Below are 23,087 nucleotides of genomic sequence, written 5' to 3' on the forward strand. Positions count from 1 at the left end.
TTACATAAGTAATAAATGCTTTCTGAATTTTTTTAAAAAATCAAAGAGTAAACAAAGTAAGAAGTCAAAGTTTTATTCCTTTTTTTCCAGAAATAACTATTGGGAACAGCTTCGTTTATCTTTCCATATTTGTTTTCTATCTGTTAGTATACATATGTATAAACTGATAGCTAAAATTTTGTTTTTGTTTCTAACCACAGATATGATCATACTGTTCAGTGTGATCTTTCATTATCAGTGTTTTAGAGATCTGTTTATGTTAGTACCCATAGTTCTACTTTATCCATTTAAACGCTGCATGTTCTACTATATTTAGCAATGTCTATTTTAAGCATTTAAGTTACTTTCATTTTTTTGATATTACAAATAATTTTTCACTGAATACACTTGTGTATAGATATGTATCTTTAATCTGTGTACAAGTTACTCTAATATTCTTAGAGTGGACACTATTTTTTTAAAACTGTGTTTTCAAAACACTGCATTTTTAATATGTATATGCTGCTGTTTTGCTGAATAGTAAGTCCTACTGATCTATAGACATAACTGTTAGTATGCCTTTACTTCATACTCTTGCCAGGAGTTGATACTATCAATTATGTTTTATTTTTTGCCAACTAATATGTGAAAAATGAAATGGAATTTTTTTATCTTGCAATTTCTTGGTTACTAGTGAAGTTGAACATCTTTACATTTTATTGTCTGTATTTGCTTTATTAATTATTCATTATATTTTGTAAATTTTCTTTTTTTTAGTAACAGTATATATATATTGTGGTAAATATCTTTTATGCTTATGGCTATGCTGCCTATTTATTTCTTGATCTTGCATAGGTTCCATTGCCAACCTATCATTTAGGTTGTAAAGATGTCTGTTACTCCAGCACCAGCTTTTCATTTAATAAATACATATATATATCCGTACATAGAAAAATACAAAGATGTACACAAGTATATAATTTCCTCTCTCACGTGGAGTCTGAATTTCACATTACTGTTTTCTTAGAGTAATACTCAAGTGAACTTATTCTGAGATAGGTATACATTTTGGTTATCTATTACCTTGGTTTGCTATTTTACTCCACAAAACAATTGCATGGGGTCAGTTTATCAGTATTGATTAAAAGAAAAATGTTTTAAAGGCTTTGTTGGTTAGAAATGTGGATGAAGATTTTATGTTCTTTTTTTTTTAAGTTGTGTTGCATTAATGCTTTTCAAAGATAGACTTATTAGGAAAAGAAGTTTATTAGATTTTACTTGGAAGAATTAGAAACTTATGAAGATAATGTTATCAGTGCTCATATAAGAAAGTTGTCCTCAAATTCAAATTTTATTTGCAAAAAAAAAAAATTTTAACTGTTTTAGTTTTGTTATAATTTAAAGATGTACAGTCACTTTTTCCTTTCTGATTTAGTAAAATCTACAGTACTTTAAAACTTTTATTGCATTTTCAGAACAAGTTGTATATGGTCATCAGTTTATGAATCTGGCAAGTGACAATTTAACCAATGTCAGCCTATTTGAAGAACATTGTGAAACTCTCCTTTGCGATTTAATAAGCCTGTCACTCAACAGGTATGACAAGGTAATGCTTTAAGAGTTTATTTGTATTTTTGAGACTTAAAGACAACATTCTGTCCTTAATATATGTCATGTAATCTGTAAGAATTTAGTCTAAAATGATTATATGTTTCAATTTTATATTTAGCTACTATTATCTGGGAGTTTAAAGGGAAAATAGTTTTTATTTAAACATCTAAAACAGGCTGAAATTGATATTTTAGAGCTTTTCTTTTTTTAAAGAAATATAGCCTTTTCTAGTTTAACAAAAATAAATAGATAAAGATGATGTTTGCTAAAATAATTGGAAACCTAATTTCTACCTAAATAGTAGAGGCCAGCTCTTTAATAAATTATTGTATTGTTGTTATATAATAAGAAGAAAAGCGCTTAAAGTTCTTTGACAGATTTTAAGAGAGGTTTGTTCCTCGTTTTCATAGAAGGTCTAGTATCATGGGTGAAATTATGTGTTTAGATTAAATTGTATTTATCATAGAGTATTTAATGGAGACAGTGACTTAAAGGTGCTACAGAACATGTTTATTTTTAAGTGGTGGAAATGTTTAGATTATTTTCTATTTCAGATTTACAAGCATAAAGACTGTTTTTGGGAAATCAAGATTTAGGGAAAAGGATTTTTATAATTTTTCAAAATTTAGATTTTTTTCATGCATTGATTATCAATATTTTTAAAATTTAGTGTGTCTGTGTATTAGTAGATTAACCAGATATGATAGACTGATGTCTTTTAAACATTTATTCATTTATTTTTGATAATTGACAAAATTATATATATTTATCATATACATCATGTTTTGATATGTGTATACATTGTGGAATGGCTAAATAGAGCCAATTAGCCTATGTATTGTCTCACATTCTTACCTTTTTTTGTGTGAGAACGCTTAAAATCTACTCTTAGTGATTTTCAAGAATACCATATAGTACATTGTTTTTAACCGTAGTCACCATGTTGAGTTTATTCCTCTTATCTAACGGAAATTTTGTATGCTTTGACCAACATCTCCCCTGCCTCCCTCCTAATCCTCCTCATTGGTAAGGATCATTCTACTCTGCTTCCATGAGTTCAGCTTTTTTAGATTCTACATATAAATGAGATTATGTGTTATTTTTCTTCTGTGCCTGGCTTACTTCACTTAACATAATGTCCTCCAGGTTCATCTATTTTGTTGCAGATGACAGGATTTCCTTCTTCTCAAGGTTGAATAGTAGGGTCATGCACTGTGGAATGAAGTTTCAGTCAGTGACAGACCACATGTACAAGGTGGCTATACCACATTGCCTAGGTGTGCAGTAGTAGGTTTAAGTACAATAAATCATGTTAACATGAAGATACACTTCTCAGAACGTGTCCTGCTGTTAAGTGACACATGACTGTATTCCATTGCGCAAATAAACCACATTTTCTTTATGCATTCATCTATTGATGGACAATTTGGTTCATTCCATGTCTTGACTATTGTAAATAATGCTGCAGTGAACCTGGGAATGCAGATATCTCTTCAACATATTAATTTTATTTTCATTGCAAATATACCTAGTAGGATTGCTGGATCATGTGGTAGTTCTATTTTTAATTTTATGTAAATCAACTTGCGTACTGTTATACATGATGGCTGTACCAATTTATATTCTCACCAAACTGTGCAAGGGTTTTCTTGTCACCACATCCTCTCCAGCACTTGTTGTCTTTTGTTGTTTTGGTGATAGCCATTATAATAGGTGTGAGGTGATATCATCAAGTTGTAATTTGCATTTTCATAATTATTAGTGATGTTAAGCATTTTTCATATGCTGCTTGGCCATTTGTATGTCTTCTTTTAAGAAATATCTATTTATATTTTTTGTCCATTTTGTAATTGGGTTATTTGTTTTCTTGCTGTTGAGTTATTTGGGTTCCTTATATATTTAAGATACTAACCCCTTATTAGATATATGGTTTGCAAATATTTTCTTCCATTCTGCAGGTTTTCCTTCATTCCATTTTTTTTTTTTCTGTGCAGATGTTTGTTTGTTTTCATTTTTGTGGCCTGTGCTTTTGGAGTTATACCCAAGAAGTCATTTGCCAGACCACTGTCATATAGCTTTTCCCTCATGTTTTATTCTTGCTCTACAGTTTCAGGTCTTACATTTAAGTCTTTAATTTATTTTGAGTTGATTCTTCTATGTGGTGTGAAATAAGGGCCTAAATTCATTCTACGAGTGGATATCCAGTTGTCTCAGACTGTTTATTGAAGAAGCTGTCCTTTCCCCATGGCATACTGTATTCATATTTGTTAAAATTCAGTTGACTATAAATGCCTAGATTTATGTTTGAGCTCTCTACTCTGTTCTATTTTGTTCTGTGTCTATTTGTATGCTAGCACCACACTGTTTTGATTACTATAACTTTATAGTATATTTTGAAGTCAGGTAGTGTCAATGCCTCGAGCTTTGTTCTTTTTGCTAATGATCTATTCAGGACTTTTTGTGATTTCCTGCCAATTTTAGGATTGTTTTTTCTATTTCTATGAAAAGTGTCATTAAGTATTTTGGTAGGGACTTCATTGAATCTGTAGGTCACTTTAGGTAGTATGGACCTTTTAATAATATCTCTTCCAACTCATGAACAAAAGATAGTTTTGTACTTATTCATGTTGTGTTCAGTTTATTTCATCAGAGTTTTATATTTTTCATTGTACTGGGCTTTCACTCTGGTTAAATTTATCCATAAATATTTTTATTTTTGTAGGTATGTACTATATGTGGGATTGTGTCATTGATTTCTTTTTTGGATAGTTTGTTGTTATTGTATAGAAATGCTATGGTATTTTTTATGTTGGTTTGGTATCCTGCAACTTTCCTGAATTTGTTTATTCTAATGATTTTTGGTGATGTCTTTAGAGGTTTCTGTATGTAAGATCATGTTATCTACAAACAGCAACAATCTTAACTTATTTCTTTTCGTTTAGATGACTTTTATTTCTTTTGCTCAATTGCTGTGGCTATGATTTCTAGTAAAATCCTAATACTACTACTTTTTTTTTTTTCACTTTGTATTAGGGTAGAAATATGCACATAATTTATGTAAAATATTACACACGTGAATTTAAAAAGCTTCCTAGCTGTATTTGTAAATATTATGTATATTCTATGCATTATCTAGGATTTTTTGTTAAAAAGTAAATAATTTAGAAATTACTTAATCTTTATAAAACCCTAATAACTGTATTTATTCTGTCTTGCAAAATTTTTACTCTGTTTTACAGTGAATCAAAATTTATTTTCTAATCTTTTTATTAGAAGTCTTTTGTTGTAGAAGACTTAGGTCAAGATAAGCAAACTAGCCCTGAAGTATAATCTATCCCACTACCTATTTTTGTGAATATAGTTTTATTGGACTATAACCCTGTCCATTTCTCTTACATGTTATCTGTAACTGTTGTACTGAAATGGCAGAGTTCAATAGTTGTGACAGAGACTATATTGCCAACAAACTCTTAAATATGTCCTATGTAGCCCTTTATAGAAAAAGTTTGCTGACCGCTGGACTAGATGATTTAAATGGTTTTTTAAGTTGAAATCTAATTTATTCTATACTTTTGGTTTTAAAATGGAAATTATCTTAAAAGTTAAATGAAGTGGCACATTTTCAGTAAATAATTTTATTTGAGAAATTTTAAGTCATCTAAATCATTCTTTTAAAAGTATTTGGAAGCTATGTGGCATTTAAAGTTCTGTTGCTGTCTTATAATGAACTCATTTTGGTTCTTTTCTATAGGTTAGGCCCTCTGAATCATTAATGAGTCACCATTGTCCATGTTCATGCATTAAAGAATTATGGATTCTACTCATTCATCTTCTAGACCACAGAAGTAAATGGTCTCTCTCAGAAGTAAGTTGGAAAATTGATGTATTAATCATTGTTACTAACCTTTATATTGATTTAATCCAGTGGTTTTGACTGAGAAAAATTTTAACTTTCTTTTTTATAATTAGGCAGTAATAACCACCAAATAGAGCAGTAACTAAGTACTGAATGCCTACTTACTTTTCAACCCTAATTATTTTTAGCCCCAAGTTAGTAATATGAAAAATCTAAGAGTAGTACAAGGTTCGATGCTTATTTTTTCAAGTTTTGTTGTTGTTGTTCTATCAGAAATCTTTTAGGCTAAGGTATTTAATACCCATTAGTAACTTAGAAAACATTTTAGTCAGGAAATATGGCAGATTTAGAAGAATTGTCGCACAATAAAACAGGTTTCTATTACTCAAGTTTATAGCATCTTATTTCAAGGAGGGAGGAAGAGAAGCACAAAGGGAAAGATGAGAAACTTTGTTTCACTTCATTTTCAGTCATGTCTTCAGATCAGGGCTTTATTTTATTTCAAATGCCTTAGGTTATTGAAAAAGGGAAGTACCCCTAGGCAGAAGTAAGTAAAACAGTCTCTTGTAAAACAACATTAAAAATGATTTATGTTATATGAAAAGGTGCTTTTGATTTTTCATGGATTTAAAAATTTTCCAATTTTCTGTAATTTGGGGTTTGGGTGGTGCTATCTTTTTTTTTTTTTTTTGAAACTTTGAAACAGAGTCTTGCTCTGTCACCCAGGTTAGAGTGCTCACGACAACTCTGCCTCTGCACGATCTCAGCTCACTACAACCTTCGCCTCCCAGGTTCAAGCAATTTTCATGCCTTAGTCTCCTGAGTAGCTAGGATTACAGGCATGCACCACTGTGGCCAGTTAATTTTTTTATTTTTAGTAGAGAGGATGTTTTACCATGTTTCCCAGGCTGGTCTTGAACTTCTGACCTCAAGCAATCCACCTGCCTTGGCCTTGCACAGTGCTAGGATTACAAGTATGAGCCACCAGGCCTAGCCTGCTATCTTTTTTTTAGTAACAACTCTTATCTTTATAGGTTTATAAGTACTGTATTTATTTTGAGTTATTTTAGCAGCAAATAAGTGTAAACTTAATATATTTTTGCTTATTATTGAGTAAAAATTTTTTTTTCATAAGCTAGAGGCAGTTGCTGAATTGTATAAACTTGAACTTTGGCTTTCAGGCATTATCAGGTACAAGAAAAGAAAATAAAGTTCAGAGTTGGACAAGCTGGTAGCCTACAACTACCCCAATTATCCATAAAACTGGTCTCTCAGAAAGATGAACTAGAAACTAAACTAGATTTTTAAGGAAAATTGACTATCTTTAACTGTGGGGCTTTTCAGAAGCTTGAAATTGCTTTTGTGTATTTTTTATTGTATTCTAGTCCTTATGTGGGTTTACAGACTGAGTTCATGTTACCTAAAGATTTCAAGCCACTGAGCCCAGGATATTGAGGCTACAGTGAGCCAAGATTGTGCCACTGTACTGCAGCCTGGATGACAAAGTAAGACACTGTCTTGAAAAAAAAAAAAAAAATTCAAGCCATTGAATTCTGGGTAGCCAAGAACAATGGATGGATGCCTAAACCCACATCTTCCTACATAATCTTCCAACAAAATATGGAAAAGCAAAATCAAATATATCTACTGTTGACTCTTGATCAATGTGAGGGTTAGGGGTGCTGACCCGCCCCTTGCAGCCAGAAAGCTGCATGTAACTTTTGACTTCCCCAGAACTTAACCATTAGTAGCCTACTGTTGACTTTAGTCCTTACCAATAACATAAAGAAACAATTAACATGTATTTTGTGTGTTATGTGTATTATATACTGTATTTTTATGGTAACATAAACTAGAAGAAATAAAACGTGAAAACCATAAGATAATCTTTACTTCTTATTAATTAAGTGGAAGTAGGTCAACATAAAGGTCTTCATCCTCATCTTCATGTTGAGTAGGCTAAGGAGGAGAAAGAAGAGGAGGAGTTGGTCTTGCTGTCTTAGAGGTAGTAGAGATGGAAGAAAATCCATGTATAAGCTCACCCATGCATTTCAAACCTGTGTTGTTCAAATGTCAGCTGTATACAGAAACATTCATATTATATAACTGCAAATAGGTGTGCTTAGTACTGTCAATTTTAAAAACAGAAAACCACTTCTTAAGCTCTTACCAAAGGCCTTTCTAACAAGGCAGGACAGTCTGAGAAAAACTACTTAGAGAAGGGAACTAGCAGTGGTTATAGAACTGCTTTAAAATCATTGCCAGAATGCGAAGATACTGAAAAAGTTTTCTTGTTGATCAGAGAACTTATGATATGAAAGAAACATAGAAGTGTCCATACAACGTGGAGTTTCTGTAAAGTAAAAAGGCAAAAATGAGTCATGGTACCTGTTGGTGATTGGGTGATGAAGGGGGCCAGAAGAGAAAGCAGAAAATTTAGTGTCTTAAAACACCATCACCAAAAAAAAGAATAAATCAAAGGACTCATACCCACTTCCACCACCAAAAAACAAAAAAACAAAAAAAAAGGAAAGGAAATTCAGCAAAGAAATGGGACTTTGGTACATTGTCAAAAGAAGGTGCCCCTGAATTAAGAATCTTTTAAGCTAGTCCTAATCTACAAAATGAACAGAATAAAACCAGACCTTTATAAGTTACTAGAAGAAAACATTTGATATGCTTTAGTCCATGGTACCCTCTCCCCTAGAAACAACTATAAAGCAGAAAGAAGACAGTGACAACACTGCAGATTGAATTAGTTTGTCTATTCAGACTACATCTGGGGGTATAGAAAAACACCTTGAATAAGATATTCAAATGTTAAAAACAAATGGACAGAAAACCAAGATGGATGGAAAGAGTACATTGAATGCAAGAAAGAAATAGGAAGAGGAATATTATATCAGAATTGACTAAGTTACAAGATGACTAAGGGAGAATGGACTTAAATGAAAATTTAATAAGGCGTATAGAAGAAAGGTTGAAAAACAACTAAGGGAATAAAAATTAGATAAATATAAAGAGTTTGTGAGAAAATGGTTGAGATGGAAGATAGGCAGAGACAAAATAACCATATATATAAATGCAATCCCTAGAAAAGAAAACAATAATGGGATATAGATACTGTTAAAAACTATAATCAAAGGAAATTTCCCAGAAATAAAAGATCTAAATCTACATATTGAAAGGACCTACTGGATAATTTGAAAGATTAACCCCAAGCAATCCACCCTAAGACATGTCTTACTAAAACTCTTTGACTTTAAACATAATACATCTCCAAGTTCTCTAGGAACAAAGACCAAATAATTTATAAGAACAAAACAATTTTATTGGTGCTAGACTTCTTGAAATCAACTTAAAGCAAGACATCAATGGAGCATTTAAAATGACTCAATGAAAAAGTGTGAGCCAAGGATTTTATAACTTTGACCCTAGCAATCCCACTTCCAGGCATTTACCCTAAATGTGTCCTGCCAAAATTAAAATGCATATGCATAAGTTTATTTATTGCAGAATTATTTTTATAATAGTGTAATAGTAGAAACTAAATTTCCATACATAAAAAAGAGTGGTTGAGCAAACCATGGTATATCTGTACTCTGAAGTATTGTTCTGTATTAGTGTGTGTTCTCTGGAGAAACAGAACCAATAGGATATATAGGTATATAAGATTTATTGTAATGAATTGGCTCACAGAGTTATGGAAGCTAAGAAGTCCTGAATCTGAGGTTGGCAAGCTGAAGACCCAGAGGAGCTGATGATATAGTTTCTAGTCTCAGTCCACAGGCCTGCAAACCAGAGGCCAATGGTGTAATTTTCATCCTGAGTCCAAGTCTGAAGGCAGAAACAACTGAACTTAAATGTATTTTAAAAGAATAATACTCTTTGCAAGGATTGGCAGTACTAACCCAGGTAACTTTAGAATGTACTATTTTGACACTGTACTATATGGCTAAAGACAAATCATAAAGAACTATAAATATTTCACTTACAAGATTTGTTTTTTACATTGTTATATGAGGATTAGCAATTTTAGATCTATTATATTTGTATTCTTAGACTGGACAAATTGATAAAAACATTGTGTCTAAATGGAGTCAGGTTTGTCTGTCTTGGGAAATTGAGTTACACATATGCAAAGAAGGAATGCCAGCATGAACCACAATATGTTGGATTAGTATTTGAGATAGTATGAAATATTTCTTTTTAATATATAGGACTACATATAAATATATATGTGTGTGTGTATACACCTATTTCCCACCTTTTTCACTAGGTAGGCTTACAAGCAGTGATATCTGAGTAACTATATATATATATTAGCTATATCTTAGTTTCAGAATAACCATTCTGTAGTGAAAGGAAACAAGAGTCTTTGAATAAACGACTGATTATAGGATGAGGCATGGAAAGTAAACATGAGCCTAAAACATCTTGTACCAGAAACTAAGGAAGTGCTCAAAAAATCATGAGTACATGTCAGAAGGACTCAAGAGCCAGCCTTAAGGTCATAGGCTAAACCTAGGAAATTTGAGCTACAAAATAGTAAAGGGTTGTAAATCTGTTAAGAATCTGTGAGTCCCTACTGATACAAATTGGGAAAAGGGAAGCTTTTCCTAAAAAATGTAGAGTCATGATGGAATTAGAAAATCAGCATTTTATAACTTCCATGGTAATTGTTTCAGGCAAGAATCCTCAATGAATGCTTAAAGTCATGGACAAAATTGATGAAGAACAGCATATTTACATAGTTTGCTAAGATCTTTACATAATATTTATCAATTATAAAAAAGAAAATAATAACTTTATGGTACAGAAAATGTAGCAGATACTACCTTAACCACATAATCAAAGTTAACTAGTAATAGGACAGATTAATACTGTGTGCCGCCAATATGATGCCTTGAAAGAACAAAAATAGTCTGAGTGTTGTGGCTCATGCCTGTAACCCCAGCAATTTGGGAGGCTTAGGTGGGAGGCTCTCTTGAGCCCAGGAGTTCGAGACCAGGTAACATGGAGACCTTGTCTTTACAAAAAACAAACAGGATTACTTATGTGTGGTGGTGGCATGCCTGTGGTCACAACTACTTGGGAGGCTGAGGTGGGATGATCACTTGAGCTCAGGATTTTGCGCCACTGCCTGGAGCATGGGCAGCAGAGTAAGACCCTCCCCCCACAAAAGGGAATAAAATGTATAATGTCAGACAAACCTAAATAACTGGCCTATACTCTTTAAAAATATCAAGTTTATGAATGATGTAATCTCAGGAACTCTTACAGATTAAAGGAAGTGGAAGAAATTTACAGATTAAATGATGTGATAGCTAAATGCATCTTATGATTGCTGCATAATCATATAGTAGGCTAATTTTCAATAAGATCTATTGTGCACATTATAATACAAAGAAAAATGGAAAACATGAAAGAGTGGTTAAGGGACATGAAGAATAGAGAGGATGTCTGATATACTTCTAATTATACTTACAAAGTGGAACAGTGAAAACATTTGAAGAAAAAAATAAAAAATTTCTAATGTTAATGAAAGCTAATCAGATAAATTCAATGAACCCACATAGGGTAAATAAAGAGAAAAAACACACCCAGATACATCACAGTGGAATCACAGAAGACCAAAGACAAAGAAATTTATAACATCAGACAGAAAAATGTGTTACTTTATATTTTTTAGAGAGAAGGTCTCACTCTGTCGCCTAGTCTGAAGTGCAGTGGTGCGGTAACGGCTCACTGCAGCCTCAACTTCTTCAGCTCAAGTGATCCTCCTGCCTCTGACTTCCTAGAAGCTGGGAGTACAGCGCATGCTGCCACGCCCAGCTAATTTATTTTTTGTAGAGACAGGGCCTCACTGGTGCTGCTCAGGCAGGTCTCAAACACCTGACCTCAAGCAATCCTTCTGCCTTGGCCTCTCAAAGTGCTATGATTGCAGGTGTGAGCTACCACAACTGGCCAATATACGACCTTTAAAAGAATGAAAATTAGATGGACAGATGACATCTCAACAACAATGGAGGCCAGTGGGAATGATATCCTTATTGTATCGAAACAATATTTGTCAACCTAAAATTCTTTGCCTATCAATATCTTTCAAAAGTGAGGTAAAATAAGCTATTTTCAATGAAGCGACATTGAAGGGGGTCCTGAAGGATATTTAGGCAAAAGGACGGTGATGCCAAAATGGGAAATCTGACATGTAGAAGGAATAAAGAGCAAAGAAAGTGGTAAATGTTTTGTATAAATCAGTAATTTATTGGAATTTAAAAATAGAGCCAAAGCATATGGTCATAGCATCTAACATGAGTAGGGCAGAAATGAGCTAGAGTCTTTTAAGGTCCTTGTTTTGTCTAAGAGAAAGGTCTGTATTAACTTATCAGGACATTTGGATGTATGCTGTTATTTCTAAGATCATCACTAAAATAAGAAAAGTTGGCTTTTTAACTTCCAAGGTAGTAGAAGGGAAAAAAATAAATATTCAACCCCAAAGAAGGAGATGTTGGTAGATACAGCAGGTATGCAAATACAAATATGGAATAAGATTGTAGATTTAAAACTAAATATATTAGTCATATTACCTGCAATGATATACTAAAAGCTCCATTTAAAAGATAATATTGTCAGGATAGATTGTAAGCTGGTTTACAAGAGATATATCTAAAACAATATGTCAAGGTTTAAAATTGATAGAAAAGATACAAGAAAGTGAAATTAAATAAATATTGGAAAAATTTTGACTTTAAAACAAAAAAGCATTAAGTTGTTTTATAGTGATGAAATGTTTGCTTTATCAAGAATACAAATTTAAATTTGCATGTGGCTAATAACATCATGTTAACTATAGGAATTTAAAATTGACAGATTTTCAAGGAGAAATATACATGCATAGAAATAATAAAATATATTTCTAAATAACTCAGGTTAAATAAGAGATAATGGAAATTAGGAAATATTCTGAAGTAAATCACATTCTATAAGCTAAAGCTTTGGGACTACAGCTAAAGTTATAATTAGAGGGAAATTTGTAACTTTAAATGCAAATATGAGAGAAAAAGATTGAAAATTAATGAACTAAGAATTTATCTCAAGATGTTGGAAATAACCCCTTCATAGTAAACCCAAATAAAGTAAAAGGAAGAAAATTATTAAAATAATAAAATATTATGGTATTAAAACAATAAAAAGGATAAAATAAGCCAAAAGTTGGGTCTTCAAATTGATAACTAAAATTGGACAATTTTACTGAAGTTGATTATAAAAATACTAAATACTAACTAGAAATATAAAAAGGAACATGACTTCAGTTCTGTGTACATTAGAAAGGTAAGAGATACTGTTAACAACTTTGCCTAAGAACTTGAACATTTGCATGAAATACCTAGAAAAAAACACCTGCTAAAACTCACTAAATGTTCTGGAATTGCAGATTGAATGTTTTATCATATAGTCATATACAGGAATATTGCAATGAATTATGGCTGTTTTCCTTAATATGGATGAGTTCAAACGTGGCATTGACCAAAAGAAGCAAGTTACAAAAGAATTAGAAACAAGCTGGTTAAGAATACAGACATGCATTAAAAAAAAAAAAAACAAACAAACAAACAAAAAAAACACAGATGAAGCCACACAATGTGTAATATAGGCTTATGTACCTGTGTGGCAAAGCAAGGAAGTGATTGATTATGAAAGTAAGCAAAATTGTTACCCCTGGATGGAGGAAAAGAAATAGAGCACTTCTAAAGTACTAGTTATGTTCTGATTCTTAACCTGGGTATTTTTATTATTTAAGTTTTATATGTATATTTTGTATTGTCTTTTGTATGTATGCTTTATTATAAAATATAGAAAAGCCACTAAATCAAAGGTTATTGAAACTGTAATTTAGTCGAATCAAATTACCTCTGTTTCTATAGTCATTCTGGACCTGTTTGAATAAACTACTTAAAACACTGTTTGAAAAATCAAGTGACCAAAGAAGACCCTCTATGCCTGTAACCCAGTCCAGGGACCCATTAGGTTTTAGTTGGTGGATTATTACTCATGTAGCATCATTTTACCAGTTTGATCGCCATGGAGTACTAGATGAAATGGTAAGACTTCATTTTTTAAAAACTTGCTTATATTGTCAATTAATATGTATTATTTGGACAAATTAGAAAGTAAGTGAGCAGAAACAAGTCAGATTACAATCAGAGAGATAAGTTCTTTATATCTGTGTATAATGTTTCTGTAAACATCTTGAAAAATTATAAAGTTTATGTTTTAATTAATTTAAAAAAAAGGAACTTGTGGAAGGTTTGGTATATAGTCCTGGCCCTGCTACTGGGCAATTGTGCGACCCTGAGCAAATTACTTAAACCTTTCCAACCCTGTCTTCCCTTAACAAAAAATCATGGAGTTGGATTGTCACAAGGTTTCCTTCTAGTTTTAAAATCTGTTAAGATTGGCAAAGAAATATCTCGAGGAATGAATTACTTATTTTTGTGAATAATTTAGTAAAAGTACTTGAGAATAACACTTTTCTAGTGAAGCTTTTTGCTAAGATAATTTATTAAACAACCGTGAAGTTTGCTTCAAATAGTTTAGTATATTAATTTCTCATTAGAAACATTTTTTACAGTGTTACTTAAAAAACCCTGTGAATAAAGCCAGCTAATAGATTTCTACTTTGAAAACCTATTTTTATACAATTTTTACCATATTCAGAAATTAGTAGTATTGTATTATTATATCAGCCTATCAGTTCCATAAAATAAACATCTAGAATCATGAGGAAAATGTGCCTATATTTTCAAAATTGGTCTTTTTTATGGCAGTGGTTCCCAAACCTGGCTGATCATTAGACTTACTGGTGATTTTTTTAAAATCCAGGTATCTAGGCCAGGCGTGGTGGCTTACACCTATATCCAGCACTTTGGGAGGCCAAGGTGGGTGGATCACTTGAGATCAGGAGTTCGACACCAGCCTGGTCAACGTGGTGAAACCTTGTCTCTACTAAAAATTCAGAAACTAGCAGAGCATGGTGATGTACATGGTACTTGGGAGACAGAGGCAGGAGAATCGCTTGAACCCAGGTGATGGAGGTTGCAATGAGCGGAGATCACGCCATTTTACTCCATCCTGGGGAACAGGGTGAGACACCATCTGAAAAAAAAAAAAAAAAAAAATCCAGATACATAGATATTAACTCTGGAGATCCTGACGTAGTAATCTGATTTGGAGTTTGGAAATCCTGATTTTTAAAAAGTTCCTTGGTTCTCATCTTCTAAGAGGTATGGGAACCATTGCTTTATGAAACATATTCTTTGATAGGCTTGATGGATTTTCCTCTTTGGAATATTGGATAGACCCAGCTTTGAGAAGTCATCTAGGGAATCTGAGGGTTAGTATTAACATAGCATCATAGAAATGGAAAGAGTCTCAAAAAGTCCTTTAAATAATCCCTCCTAATAATATAAGACCCTTTAGGAGATCCTAGGATACAGTGAAGTAAGTCAGACATTGGTCTGAGAAGTTCACACACAGCTCAGTATCCATGTATTTAACTATTCTACCAATTTATTGAGAAAAGTCAATGAACTTCTCACTGAAAATAATTATGTGTTTTTGTTTGTATCCATGTGTATTTACCATGCCAATACAGAGTAAATAATAAATTTTAGCAATTGCCATTATTACTATAGTAGCTTTTTTATTAAGTGTTTTTGTGGAGTTACTGTGGTTTCAAATATTTTAATTATTAGAGCACTAGAACAATATTAAAGGAACTAAAAAAAAATTACCTATGATTCTAAGGTCTTAACATAAGCATTTGCATTTCTCTTCCTTTCCAGCTTAAGTTCCTCCAAGTATATATTTCTCATTTTAATCAGTCTAAGTAAATATGGCAATTAAGCATTTCTGAGTTCCTTTTAGGTATTAACATAATATTAGGTGCCTGTGAGAGGATACACATGAAATAGATTGTACTACTTTTTTTTTTTTTTAGTTGAGATCGAATCTCACTGTCACCCAGGTTGGAGTGCAGTGGCACAATCTTGGCTTACTGCAACCTCTGCCTCCCGGGTTCAAGCAACTCTCCTGTTTCAGCCTCCCGAGAAGCTGGGATTACAGGCACACATCACCTTGCCCAGATAATTTTTGTGTTTTTAGTAGAGATGGAGCTTGACCATGTTGGCCAGGATGGTGTCAAACTGCTGACCTCAGGTGATCTGCCTGCCTTAGCCTCCAAAAAGTGCTGGGATTACAAGTGTGAGCCACCACACCCTATCAGATTGTACTACTTCTTGCTTTCAGGAATATCCTTTTAGGTTATTAATACTTGTCGGAACTGTATTAAAACTTATTTGAGTGCATAGTATATTTCAGTATTAGTTGATATTGACCCCCCCCCCCAGATATTCTTAGTGTGGTAGGCAATCTAGTCACATTAATATACATCATTGCTATTGTAATATTGAATTGCACTGATATAACCACCCATGGTAACAGTGCTGAAATCACTCTTCTATTTCATACAGAGAACTCCAGAGGAGATTATTGCTTTTATTTGCTCTGAATCAAGGTAGTAAATGAATTGTCTATGTTTAAAATAGCTTAACTTGTGTCTTTTAATATTTGTCAGCAGTTCCTGTGTGATTTTCCTTTGCCAAGATACTTTTATTTTTTAAAATCATATATTTTATGTGGAAGGTTTTAAAAGAAAAGGCCCTGATAATTAATTGAAAAAGAACCTTGCATATGATAAAATGATGAGGATGTTTAGTATATATGTGTATATGTACATGTAAAATAAACTTTGCCTTTATATATGAGTCGTCAAAGAGTTTTAAATATTTCTGGATTTCTTAAAAGCTTTTAAAGAAAAACAAGCTCTCTAGGTAAAAATAGTTTTCATTAGGGGTAAAATATGTGCTGCATTTGTAACATATTTTTTATTTCATAGTTACTGTATATTATCTCAGTGAAATATAAAGTAGGTGAAAGGGTAATAGATTTCTTTTACAGCTAAAGAAATTGAGATACACTGTGATTAAATATCACCCTATTTTATCTCTTAGATAAACTTGATATTAGAGTTCTTCTAAGGATTGCCTCTTTTGAATAGATCTTTGATAGGGTAGCCATGTGTTCCAGTTTGCCAGGTACAGACAGTCCCAGTTGATACCTATTATCTATTTATCCTAAGTGGTTAATTTTTCCTTTTATCCTGAAATTGTTTCAGCTTAACTGACAAATCAGTCATTCTAAGCTATGAACATAAAGGCATATTGACATGTTGTTTCTGAGAGATTATATAAGATGTTAATGTGGGTCTAGGATCTATTTAGATTAGAATTTTGAAAATTCTTTTTTTTTCCTCCTTATGATGTATTAACATAACCAACTACAGCAGAGAAAATGGTTGTGTTGTAAGCATGTTTTATTCTACTAAAGAGTAATCTGGAGTAAGAGATGATATGAAGTAGTAATGGCTAGTCATATGTTCTTCACCAGAGAAGTATCTCTAATCTTGTAGCAGTGTGGAGATATTTCAGTTTTTAAATGTGAACTGCTTTGCCCTGAAGGTTAATGTGAAATCTTTACATTTTAAATAGGTTTAAAATGTAAACCTATAATGGATTTAAATCACAAAACTATAATGGATTTAACTCACAAAGCTAGCCAATTTCTTAGTGTAGGCCTATAAGAAAAATTTGGTATCTCACTTTTCATATTAGAGTCATTAGATTTTCATACATTTCTATTTAATGGTTTTCTCTCAGCCAAGATGAGAGTGGGTTACTCTCACAATTCTACTCATCTATTTAAAACCAAATATAGTTTATAAAGGAAAATTACTTCTGATCATTGCAGGGGGTCAGTTCTAACAGTGTTTTCTGTACCCAGAACATAGTACAATCAGTCAGGCTAGCCGATGCTCATCTTTGAAACATCTGAAAATAGTAACCAGATAAAAGTGTGAAATGTAACCTTAAAATGAAAGTTGCACCAGACTACCTCATCTGTTGGAAGTGGAGGGTGGAGGATCTATTTTACATGCCTGGTAGAGATCCTACCTATATTAAAGCTTAAATGGGTATCTTAGTTTTAATAGTGAGATAAGAAATATAAAGTGTAACCTCAAAGTGATGACATCCTACCACCTTTCTATCAGCAGATTTAACTTGGTAGGTAGAAAAAAAAATGCTGTAGCTGCTCAAAGTGAAATTTTATTGTGGAAGAAAAATCTGTATCCCTTTGATGCATCTCCTCTTACACTTGATTTGGGCATGATATAGTTGCCATTCTTTTCTTTGAATTACTGTTTATTTTTGTTTTAGATAATAGCCACAATACTGATTTATATAGTTGAAATTCTTTGGGGTGAGAATTACACTGTGTTTCTGTAATTCTAGTGATTCAAATGCTTTGATAACACAGAATGATTGAAATATACTAAACACTATCCAGTTATAAAGCTAAAACTTAGATTACATCAACCCTATCATGACCTTTCTCACTTGGCACCAAAGGTGACATTTTCTTAATAAAGAATGATACAAAAATATATTCCTGAAATCTGAGAGAAGGCATGCTAAGGAAAAAAAAAGTTGGTTACCGGTACATTTTATAATAGAAGAAATACAGGCTTTGGTGCCAGATAAATTTGGATTTGAATTCATTCTTTGACTTCTACATACATGACCTTCCTGAGACTTAATTATGTTTTCCGTGAAATGGGGAAATTTTTTTGAGGAAGTAATGTGTAAAGAACATAACCCTATACATATAGTATTGATATAAGAAAATGATCTTTTTTTGAGAGAGACTTTTAAGGCCGACTGCCACGTTTCAGGGCACAGACCCTAGGACTGTCTCTACTTCTGACACCAGTTGAGAGCTCAGGGTGTTCCCAAAACTATCCTTATCCTTAGGTTTAATAATTTGTTAGGACTCACAGAACTAACTGAAAGCTATTATTTCGTTTTCTTAAGGGGAAGGATATAAATTAACATCAGCCAAGAAGGACATAGGCCAGAGTCCGGAAGTGCCAAATGTGGAACTTCTATTGTTTTCTCCTCATGGAATCAGACCACGTTCATCTCCTGCTATCAGTGTGTGACAGTATGCAAGGAGTGTTGCAAAATAGGTGCCCACTCAAGCCTCAGTGTTCATAGTTTTTATGGGAGTTCCATTATGTAGGCATGGACTATTAAATTGCTCACATAACTGGTTTTAGTTTCCAAGTCACCTGACTTAAAGCCCCCAGCCTGAGTCAGATTCTTGGTCTTCTGGGCATGACCAGTCCCTAAGCTAAGACAATATGGGTGTGTCCAGCCTTCACTGTCTATCACATTGTTAAATTAACCAGTATGACCATAGGCCCCCAGTCAAAGGTGCTATTATCAGGCATAACATTCAGAGGGCCCAGAGAGGACCTCCCAGGAAGCTAAGGGCAAAGGCCACATCTTTTCTTTATTTTTTTTTCTTCTTCTTTTGTTTTTGTTTTCTTTTAGTTTTTGAGATGAAGTCTCACTCTGTCGCCCAGGCTAGAGTGCAGCAGCATGATCTCGGCTTACTGCAATTTCTGCCTCCTGGGTTCAGGTAGTTCTCCTGCCTGAGCCTCCCATGTAGCTGGGATTATAGTTACATACCACCACACCCTGCTAATTTTTGTATTTTAGTAGAAATGGGGTTTTACCATGTTGGCCAGGCTGGTCTCAAACTCCTCACCTCAAGTGATCTACCTGCCTCTGCCTCCCAAAGTGCTGGAATTACAGGCTTGAGCCACTGCGCCCAGCAGGCCAGATCTTTTCTTTGGGCAAAGCCAAATTCTTTACTCCACATTTTCTCCCAATAAATCGTTTTTTTCTTTTTTTCATTCGCTTTATTTCTGTATGTCAAAAAGTCAATAATTTTGCTAAAAATAACTAAATCATTGTATTAGTAGTCTGTTGCTGTGTCACAGAAGTTTACCAGCATCAAAAAAAAAAAAAAAAAGAATATTATATAACACTCAATTTCTGACAGTCAGGTCTTCAGGAAAAGATTAGCTGGGTGGTTCTAGCTCAGGGTCTGTCATAAGGTTGCAGTGAAGCTGTCAGACAGCGTTTCAGTATCTGAACGTTTAACTGGAACTGGAGGATTTGCTTTCGGCTCCACTTTTGTTGGCAGAATTTATCAGTTTCTCATCATATGGGCTGTTCACAATATAGCTGTTTCCAGATCAAGTTAACAGGTCAAAGTATTGTGAAGATGGAAGCTTCAGTCTTGTAACCTATTCTTGGAGGTGACATATTATCACTCATATTGGTATTGGTAGGCTGTTAGTGACCAACCTTAGTACAGTATGAGAGGGAATTGTAGAAAGCATAAATTCCAGAAGACAAGGGTCATTGGGGGACATCTTAGAGGCTGACTACCATACTCTCTATGTTCTTTATTAAGAAAATATTGGCCAGGCATGGTGGCTCATGCCTGTAATCTCAGCACGTTTGGAGGCCGAGGTGGGTGGATCACAAGGTCAGGAGGTTGAGACCAGCCTGGCCAATATGGTGAAACCCTGTCTCTACTAAAAATAGAAAAATTAGCCAGGCGTGGTGATGGGCACCTGTAGTTCCAGCTACTCGGGAGGCTGTGGCAGGAGAATCACTTGAACCCGGGAGGTGGAGGCTGCAGGGAGCCAAGATCCGGCCACTGCGCTCCATCCTGGGCGACGATAAGACTCCATCTCAAAAAAAAAATTTTTTTATTTAGAGATTTACTATCGTTAGCATTTTACATGACTATTGTCTAGCCATTTAAAATCATGATGAGTATTCATTATGCTTTATTGAACACTTTTTTTTTTATCATTTTAGTTCATTCCTGTGAGCATCATATTCTTTATAACAGGGATAAGAAGGGTATGGTGAAAGACTTTCTTTTACTTTTTAAGGCCTTAGGTTTTGCTGTTTGAGGTCTTATGATTACTTTTTACACCTTTTTTCCCCCTCCACAGTAGAAACTGGTTATTACTTGCTTATTACTTAAAAATACTTTCTTTGCTTCTGGTTTTGTTCAGTATGCACATGTGCAGAACTTAAGAACTGAGTATTAAGTGAACAAAGTAACCTGGAGAATGTTTTCCAGGCTTTACTTTTGGAAATGTGGAGTTGTTGTAAGTGCCTACTTAGCCTTTGTGAAAGTCCTTTTTAGCTTTCTTCCTTATCACAGAGATCATTCTAGAGAGTTGAGGTTGCCAGATAGGTGACCATTAGCAAAATGTAGCACTGTGTAAAGGTTCCTTTATTTTCTGTATAAAATTTTAGTTACTTTGTTTACTAAAGCAGATGGTCTCAGGTTTATTATGCGTGAAATGAAGGAAAAAGCTCCAGTGATTAAAGTGGAAAATAGAGGTGAATACTCAGCCCCCCAAAAAAAATAAAAAAACACCAAAAATATATGTAGATATATGGTGGGGTTTTTTTGTTGTTTTTGTTTTTTTTCTGTTGAATTTTTGTATCTGAAAGCAGAAATTAAAGATTTGGTAGAATATCTATATCTTACTGAAGTAACACTGTTATAACTCTTGTTATGGTTTGTATTGGATTGGAATAGCAGTACATTTTTTTCTGCCAAGTTCGTTAACTAATTCTTTACCAAAGCAATATTAGAAATTGAAGAAATTACATTAATGCTGAATGATAGAGAAAAATGTACTGGACACATAATTTCCTATATCCTAATTTTAAATATAGGCATAATCAAGTGCAATAATTTTGATATACTACCATTTTCTCCCTTTCTAGAGAAAAATGGAATCAAATTGGAACTTTGTAGAAGAACTGCTGAAAAAGTCCATCAGTGTTCAGGTATGCAATTAAAGTAAGACATTTTATGGACTTTGCTAAATTTTTATGCCATAAATTTTATTTTTAAAACCAAGCAAGCTGTTAAAAATAATTCAGATAACAAATAACTTTTATGCTTTGAAGGGTCACAGTAGTTTCTTTTAGTGATTATTCTTTAAAGATTTTTAACACTGAGTTGTCAGTTAAAGGACAAAGATAATTATCCTAGTTGATGACTTTGACAAAATGTATTCAAAATAAGCGGTAGATGCTTCAGAACTGTATGCCATTCCTTGACTGTATGATATCAAACTATGTGACACAATGAGGGAGATAGTCGTTGGCATTGGAAATTCAGCCATATCCTCATCACAGCAGGAAGGTGACTTGCCTTGCTGAGCAATTTGTCTTACAGGCTTGAATCATATTCTAACAGATAAGGTCCTAGTTTCTGAGCATTCATTTCATACCTTATCATTTTTCTTTCTGCAGAGCTGTTAATGTAGTGCTTCATGGCCTAGAGGTCAGACTTGACCTCCTTTTAAAATAGTTTTAAACATGCTGTTCATCACATTTTTAAACATATTGTATGGAAGCCCTGTAAATTTTTATAATATGTTATCATTTTTTAAGAGTTTATGAAGAATTATTATAATATTTTGGAATTTGGGAAACTGTCTTTTAAGAAATAAAGATTATTTAAAACTTGAGGAATAAAAGAGAAATATTGTAGTATAATATTGCTTTATAGGGGTGTGTGTGTGTAGAGTAGCTATGTCTTTGGAAAACATTTTAATTGCTTGAAATTTTCTTTTGCTTATTATCTGCATTAACTCTTTTTTAGGAAACGTAAGGCATTTAGTTATAATATCAATCATCTATGAACTAAAAATTCTAGCTTCGAATGACAAAGAATTCCACATACATAAATTGTATCAGAAACAAAAGATCTATTATCTTTTAATCTTTTCTACAATTCCTTTAAAAGTTTTTGTTTTATATTTCATTTTTGCCCTATATCATACATCATTGGTGTTCCTTACTTTTTGAGAACATATTGATTTAGTAACTTATGTAAATTTTTTCTTATGTACATTTTTTTATTTCAGAATGAAGGGAATTACTAAAAGGTGGCTATGAAATGAGATGCATATTACAGTGGTCTTTGTCATTTGTATCAGTTATTAGTTCAGTTTAATGCTTTAACTTGGCATACTTAAAACCAAATGCAAAGAAATTCAGTAAAGTCTGAATAACATTCCGTTGACAATTACTGAATCTGAGTCAGTAACTCAGGGCTTTAATTTTCAATTAAATTGTAACTGCTTGTGTCCTTTAAATTTCTTGCTCCTGGACCCGTGTTTCTGTTGTATTTAATAATTTTTAAACTCCGTTTTAGCTCTGACAGTGTATGAATTCATGGTTTTGCGCTCAGCTAGTTTTAAGTTACAGAATACTTTCTGGAATCTCTAAAGGTTGTAGGATAAATATATACTCTAAAGATTTATATGGATAAATAAATATATTTACATGTTATATAAATATACAAAATATATATGTGAATAAATCTATTCTCTCCTGTTGTTCCTCATTAGGATACATATTCCCTAGGCAGGTAACAGGAGAATTTGTCATCGCCTCTGTTTTATAGAAGAGTTTGCTTTTTGTCTAAGACATTGAAACACTTTTATTTTCTTGGAAAATAAATACTTTTTTTCTTTGGATTTTGACTCCCTATAATTTTGATTTTAAATGAAGGAAACTCATATTTACTTGAAAAAATACTTCTTTTTAGTTGGACTGTCTTACAT

At 33.0% G+C, this 23,087-nt stretch overlaps 1 protein-coding gene across 6 annotated transcripts in view; it reads left to right on the forward strand.

The window, feature by feature from the left end:
- Positions 1-23,087, forward strand: part of MMS22L (MMS22 like, DNA repair protein) — a 153,330-nt gene that overhangs the window by 11,029 nt on the left and 119,214 nt on the right. For all 6 annotated transcript variants that reach the window (XR_004267640.1, XR_004267638.1, XR_004267641.1 and 3 more), the window contains exons 8-11: positions 1,455-1,585; positions 5,342-5,455; positions 13,375-13,551; positions 21,235-21,297. Coding sequence is in view for 2 of the 6 variants with exons in the window: in XM_032274395.1 (XP_032130286.1) it covers positions 1,455-1,585; positions 5,342-5,455; positions 13,375-13,551; positions 21,235-21,297 (485 nt within the window). In the remaining 4 variants the exon portion in view is untranslated. The remainder of the gene's footprint in view (positions 1-1,454; positions 1,586-5,341; positions 5,456-13,374; positions 13,552-21,234; positions 21,298-23,087) is intronic.

The sequence above is a fragment of the Sapajus apella genome, unplaced genomic scaffold (assembly GCF_009761245.1).
Source record: "Sapajus apella isolate SASKATOON/1434 unplaced genomic scaffold, GSC_monkey_1.0 scaffold6, whole genome shotgun sequence".
NCBI classification, from domain to species: Eukaryota; Metazoa; Chordata; class Mammalia; order Primates; family Cebidae; genus Sapajus; species Sapajus apella.